General features: G+C 38.2%; 2 protein-coding genes across 2 annotated transcripts in view; one reads left to right on the forward strand and one right to left on the reverse strand.

The window, feature by feature from the left end:
* Positions 1-224: 224 nt before the first annotated feature.
* On the reverse strand, positions 225-5,206 carry LOC111797658 (thioredoxin-related transmembrane protein 2-like). Its single transcript, XM_023680732.1, has 10 exons — positions 4,956-5,206; positions 4,782-4,826; positions 4,543-4,599; positions 4,255-4,324; positions 4,072-4,113; positions 3,839-3,915; positions 2,304-2,374; positions 1,918-2,003; positions 1,710-1,816; positions 225-658 (listed from the first exon to the last, which is right to left on the reverse strand). The coding sequence occupies exons 1-10, from the start codon at positions 5,124-5,126 to the stop codon at positions 596-598; spliced, it is 789 nt and encodes a 262-aa protein (XP_023536500.1). The 5' UTR covers positions 5,127-5,206; the 3' UTR covers positions 225-595.
* Positions 5,207-6,567: 1,361 nt separating this feature from the next.
* LOC111796772 (GATA transcription factor 12-like) overlaps positions 6,568-7,097 on the forward strand; it is a 4,508-nt gene continuing 3,978 nt past the window's right edge. The window contains exon 1 of the mRNA XM_023679528.1: positions 6,568-6,977. Within this exon, the coding sequence (XP_023535296.1) occupies positions 6,935-6,977 (43 nt within the window). The 5' untranslated portion in view covers positions 6,568-6,934. The remainder of the gene's footprint in view (positions 6,978-7,097) is intronic.

The raw sequence follows: 7,097 nt of genomic DNA on the forward strand, positions 1-7,097 counted from the left end.
AAAAAAAAAACCTTAGGCATGTGAACAGAGATAGTGCCCAATTAATAATCTTATCTTTTACCTGTTACAAACTCCCAAGTATGCCTCGTGACGTCTTCCCATACCAAGTCAAGAACAAACAAAATCAAAATGACTTATTAAATACGACAGTGACAAGAGGATTGCCAATCAACTTAATCTTAAAATTTTGCAAGTGATAAGATAGATTAGGTAAAGATATGATATTTATAACCTAACAAAGTCAATAATAGTGGCTATCATTGAATTTTCAGTATTTATAACTGAGGGTGATTCCACAGGAAGATTTCGGTCCACCCTGCAACTTGGAATCCCATATATTTACTCAGGTTCTGCATCAGTAAGTATACAACTTTACAGAAATCTCATTCTTTTGTGGCCTAAAATTACAAACTTTGGACTGAAATGTCATTGCAAGTTTATAATCAAGCTTGTAATTCGAGCCCATTACATAATTGAAATCAAAACATGATCGAATTCACTTCTCTTTGTGCATACAGTAACTGAAATCTAACACACTGATCCCATGAAGCGAGAAATAAAGCAGATAAGCTCGTTGAAAGAAACACAACCTGTGCTATTTTCCATATACATACTCAAGTAGGCGTCGATCAAGGTCGAAATGTCTACAAAGAAGTCGCTGCAACAAGAAAGAAACAAGATGTTAAAATTTTTTTATTGGATCACGAAAAGAAGCTGACTCAATCTATTATTGACACATTAATTGAAAACCCCCCTCAGCATATGTTGAAAACCTATAGAATCAAACCCAATAAATATGGGAAGTGGACATATGTGAGATCCTACCTCGGTTGGAGAGGGGAAAGAAACATTTCTTATAAGAGTGTGGAAACCTCTCCCTAATAGACGTGTTTCAACCTTGAGGGGAAGCCTTTGAAGAGAAAGTCCAAAGAGGACAATATTTGCTAGCGGTGGGTTTGGGCTATTAGAAATAGTATTAGAGCTAGAAACTAGGTGGTGTGCCAGCATCTTCGCTGGGCCTCCAAAGGGGGGTGGATTATGAAATCCCACATCAGTTGGAGAGGGGAACGAAACATTCCTTATAAGGGTCTAGAAACTTCTTCCTAATAGACGCGTTTAAAACCTCGAAGGGAAGCCCTTTGAAGGGAAAGCCAAAAGAGGACAATATCTGCTAGCCGTGGGGTTGAGCTGTTATAAATGGTATCAAAGCCAGATACCGGTGGTGTTCCAGCGAGGACGCTGAGCCTCCAAGGGAGGTGGATTGTGAGATCTCACATCGGTTGGAGTGGGGAACGAAGTATTCCTTATAAGGATGTGGAAACCCCTCCCTAATAGACGTATTTTAAAATCATGAGGGGAAGACCTTGAAGGGAAAGCCCAAAGAGGACAATGTCAGATGGCGGTAGGCTTGGGTTATTACAAAAGCATTCCTTAAAAGGGTGTGAAAATCTCTTCCTAATAGACGCGTTTTAAAACCTTGAGGGGAAGCCCTAGAAAGAAAAGCCAAAAGAAGACAATATCTGCTAGCAACGGGTTTGGGCTGTTACAACATAATATTATATTAACAGGCATCCCTTTCCGAGGAAAAAAAATGGCATCAATAAATACTCTACATGAACTAATGCAAGCATGTTGTCTTCTCCGTTTGAGGAAAATTATCTAAATGTGAACGTCCAAAACCATTAAGACCATTACAAAATGAAGGTTACCTTGGTTATTGGAGGGTATGCTTTTAATTCCAAATTCAAATCTGGAAGGCGAGCAATCTCGGCTGCATTCTCAAATAAGATATAGGTGGGAAGCTGGTTCATACTCCCTATTAAATTCATTTGCACGTAGTAAAACATTCAGATTGCTTAGTCATTACAAAACTGAAAAACAACATTCAGATTCAGAATGAAAATCAAAAACAATTACCACCAAGTGAAATCCCAAATTTCTCTGCAACATTTGGAAAGAGCCCAAGATCAACTACTCCGAATGACAGATGTTTATTTGAATATCTGCTTAAGGAGATGTGAATACGCATGTAAGCTACTTAAGCAAATAGTGTGGTTATATGAAAATAAAAAATTTTAGAACTACAAAAACAATATCAGTGTTTCATATCATGGAGCTGATCCAGCTGTCCTAAAGAGTTAAAATTTCCAGGACTTCATATGTGAACATGAAAAAACTTCTAAATTGAATTCAGCAGAAAAACCAAAAATAGATGATAAGAAAAATTACTAATGCACAACTTCTACATATATAAAGTCTCCTCTCCCTGAATCCATCCACACAGTAAAAGAAAAAGTACTCACGTAACTGCCAGCTCAGGCAAACATCTACTATATCGTATGCAATCAGCTGAGAAGGAAACACGAAACTCAACCTGGCAATTTAGGAAAGGATCCATTAAACACTGAAGAAAATCAAGAAAAATGAGTTCTGCATACATGATAAAATGACATACAGATTATAAGCATTTAAACTTGCCAATATTGTCTCTATAACATAATAGAAATAGTTACTCCAAAGTTAAAATTTGCAGTACGGATTTGCAGAGGTGGAAACTTGATTTCTAGAAATAAAGTTAATTCAAATCAATAGTTTCTATTAAACGTCCAAAAAAGGAAAAGGAACATAATTTATGTTTCATTATTAGTTACTGTGGGATTTGTCTTTGAACTTTGGCTTACCGATTGGTTTGCTAAGTACTATTGTCTTTTGACTTTAGTAAAACAACCTGTTTACTGGTTGTTCTTTAGTTGGTTCGTTTTCATAAACAGGCAGCAGTAACCAACTCAAATCATCAATAAAATCACTTTGAACTCTTGCAGGTTTGATACCTCACTTGTTAGCACAATAAATGTCTTAGACCCTAGTTGCACAAAGTCAATATGAGTCCAATATTTCTTATACACTCACTGAACACTTGTTAAGAATTCTGAATAGATATGTAATAGTGTAGGGCAAAAATTGTGAGAGAAATATATCAATCAAACTCCTTTTTCAAGTATATAAATGCATAAACTTGTTGCCTTGGAATTTCCTTCTTATATANGGGCAAAAATTGTGAGAGAAATATATCAATCAAACTCCTTTTTTAAGTATATAAATGCATAAACTTGTTGCCTTGGAATTTCCTTCTTATATAAAACGATATGCAGATTTTTTAAGAAGGTTGTTTTATTAAATGTATGATTGTCGTGTCCATGTCCTAGATTTTTAAAAATGACATGTCAATGTATCAGTATCATGTCAAATCTATCCATATTTGTGTTAGGTGACTATCATGACTTTTAACTCATTTCTTGCAAGTCCTTTATTGTTTACATGGCTCTTTCTGATCACTAGGCCAACCTATTGTGATTAACAANGTCAAATCTATCCATATTTGTGTTAGGTGACTATCATGACTTTAACTCATTTCTTGCAAGTCCTTTATTGTTTACATGGCTCTTTCTGATCACTAGGCCAACCTATTGTGATTAACAGTCATCGACTTATTTGAATTGTCTAACAAGGCTTCAAATGTATAGATTGTAGATTTTGAAAATCTCGAGAGTAAGTGCCATTTCAAGTTTCATCATGAAACTTCCCATATTGTTAAGTGAGTTTGTCTGACAAATAAATTTTTCTATATGAATTGTGTACTCTCGCTCTCTCTCAAGCTGCAAATTAAAAATAATTTAAGAAGTACATTAATTTCCTGACTCAAAATGTTGCGTTGAAAACACTTGCTACTACTGCATTTAGTTTTATTTCCATTAGAGAATAGTTGCAAGAAGAAATGCGTAGCGTCTAAAAATTTTGGAGCAATAAGAGAAATAGGTAAAGAGAGTGTAGAATGAACCAGCCAGAATCTTGACTTGTTGTTCCCCTCAGTCAGCAAGGATTCCAGCTGCAGTGGAGTTAACTTACTGCAGGTATCTACAGAAAGGATTTTGACAGGAAAGAAAAGAGAATAAGAATATAATGTACTAGACTTGCAAGACAATAATTTGGTTGTACAAGGCTTTGGTAAGATCCCCAGGAGAGTTAAATGAGAAAACGAAGTTGGAAGGTAAACTTAGTCTTATTTCAAACCTGATCCTTGGTAGACAGGTTGTTGAGTAAAAACGTATATCCCTAAGAAGGAACAGAAAATAGCAAACTATCATATCACAATTGATCAAACTATCAGGATCAAATTTCTTAAACCATCAGTAAAATTATGGGAACAACGTTGACTACAACAACAAAAAAAAAACAATAATAAATAACTCTCACCTGCAAATACAATTACATACCAAACCGCAAGGTGATAATCCATCATAGAAGCAAGGGCAACAAGAAAACCCTGAATGAATTAGAACCAGGTCAATGGATCACTGAGCAAAGATATTAAAAAGAACCCGCTCCAACCAAATAGGACCAGAGTGAAACTACAGGAACAGCATCAAACTCTCTATGTGCAGCAGAGCAACGCATAGTCCACAGTTCGCTTGCGATTAATGTCAGATCAATACTCATCATAAAAAAAAAAAATTGCTAATCCACGACCAAGGGAGTAACTACCTTAACATAAAGCAGCATATCGGCAGTAAAGGCCTCCGGCGTCTCTCTTCTCACCATCTGCCGTAAAAATGCAATCAGTAATAGAAATTAGCTGCTGAAGCATCATTCAAGAACTAATACTCATATCTCCCAAATATCAATAGACATAAAAATTTGAAGTAAACGAAATGAAAGCATTCAACTCTATTGACCCTAAAAAAAAAAGAAATTAAACTACTAATATCAGATGCGGAAGATACCTTAAGCATAAAGAAAATCAGAAACACCAGAATCGCTTGCATCTCCTACAAGGTGAAAGATGAAAACAACACAAGGAATTAGGTAAACCGAAAAATAAAAGGTACATACTGTATAAACAAGAGAAAAAACAGCAACAAAGAATGGTAACAAACTGGAGAAGTAAGGATCATTACCCGGCAAAAGAGAAGATGCATGTTCTTATAGGAGAGTACATGAGCAGCAGAACTTCGAATCACAAAATAGGAAAAAAAGGCTAGAAAATGGGAGAGATAGTAGGGCTCAGTCAGCATTAGATTCAGCCACTCCCCTGGTCGAAAGTTTCTCAACTCCTTCTTCTCCACCATGGCGCTTCACCGTATCAGACTCGTGGAGATTCCTGCAATTACAAAGATCGAACACCAGTGATGGATGGCGGTAGCGCGTAAGACGCGGTGGTTTCAATGTCAAGGGAAGGACTTGGAGGAAAATAAACGACGAAGATATAATGGGCCGAGTAAAGGGGTAGCGGCCCATATTAATCCCTAATTTGGGCTGGGTGTAACCCATAAAGTTTGTGGGGTTTGGGCCTACTGGACTCTAATCCAGTCCAATTATTAATATATATAATGGGAAATAATAGTGATAAAAAGTTGAAATTGGGGAGGGAGTGGGTGGTGTGAAATAAAGTCCCACGTGGAGTTGGAGACAAGCAAGCAGCAAGAAAGGAAAAAGGCAGAACCGACGTCTCAACCCCCATGTGAGTACAGCCGCCTAGCCGCGAGAGAAGGGTGGAGGGGAAAGAGTATGGAAGATGGGAGTCCATAGTCATCCACGAGTCTTCCAACCTCGCTCCTTGAAGATTAAGGGGTTGATCATGGACAATATCATACTATTGTGGAGAGTCATGTTTCTTAACATCGCTCCCCCACGTGGTTCTGTGAAGACAATATCATACCATTGTGGAGGGTCATGTTTCTTAACATCGCTCCCCCACATGGTTTTGTGAAAAGGTCAAAAGTGGAAAATCCAAAGAAGATAATGGTTGGCTTTTGACTATTACAAAATGGTATCATAGCTAGATATCGAGTAATGTGTATATGCTAATGGTTGGCTTTGATTATTACAAATAGTATCAAAACTAGATATCGGGCAATGTGCCAACGAGGTTGCTAAGCTCAAAAGGGGTGGAGATCAGGCAGCGTGCTAGGTGTACCAACAAGGACGCTAAGCCCCAAAAAGAGGTGAATGTGAGATCCCATATCAATTGGAAAGATGACACTTACGAAGCTAAAAATGATGATTGTTAGGAATCACAACTCTCCACAATGATACGACATTGTCCACTTCGAGCATAAGCTTTCATAGCTTTGCTTTAGGCTTTCCCACAAAACCTCATACTAATGAAAATAGTATTCCTCACTTATAAACTCATGATTTTCTACTAACTTAACCAAGGTGGGACTCACTCTTAGTAATCCTCAACAATAATATCTACCAGTGAAGTGTTTAGACAGTTACCGGTGTCGTACCCAGAAAAACGCACCGTATTGGGGTTAAGTTATTTATTAATTTACATGGGAGGGGAGAGAAATAGAGAGAGGAGGCACCGCCAGTTTTTGGCTTGGATGCACTGAGTCACATGCATGGGTGAGATCACGTGCAAAATTGGACCCCACACACACCTCCCTCCCATACTCCTCTTATTTATTTCTTTATTTAATCAATTTTTTTTTTTTTTTTTTAAATAATAATAATAAATTGAGGAATAGGGTTGGGAGAGGACCTTATCCACTGCCCCTGCCCGAAGAGGAAGAGGAAGAAGAAGAAGAAGAGTAGTGGTAGTGTGGCGTAGGGATTAAAAAAACACAGAGCAGAGGGCCCCACCCAACAGCCTCTCAGTCCTTCACTTCTCGATGTCTGCCACGTGTCGTGATGGCCGACAGTTTAAACATCACCTTCCATTCAGGTAATTTAACGTACCTCACCTTCACCTCCCCGTACTCCTCCGCCACCACCACCACCGCCTCCTCCGCCTCCTCCTCCATTTTTTATACAAATTATTAAAAAATTACTTCTTTCTCTCTCTCTCTCATCTTACATAGCCATAACTCTTCACGCTTCACTCTCACTTTCCCCTTCTCAAACCCTTCGTTTTCTTTCACACATTGCTTTCATGGAAGCTCCCCACTATTTCCACCCTGCTTTTTCCACCCAAAATCCACACTCCTCCGATACACTTGAAACCACCACCGCCGCCGCCGACCATTTCCTTGTCGAAGACCTTCTCGATTTCTCTAATGATGACCATGTCGTCTTCACCGACGCCACTTCCGACA

Source organism: Cucurbita pepo, chromosome LG06 (genome assembly GCF_002806865.2).
Source record: "Cucurbita pepo subsp. pepo cultivar mu-cu-16 chromosome LG06, ASM280686v2, whole genome shotgun sequence".
Taxonomy (NCBI): domain Eukaryota; kingdom Viridiplantae; phylum Streptophyta; class Magnoliopsida; order Cucurbitales; family Cucurbitaceae; genus Cucurbita; species Cucurbita pepo.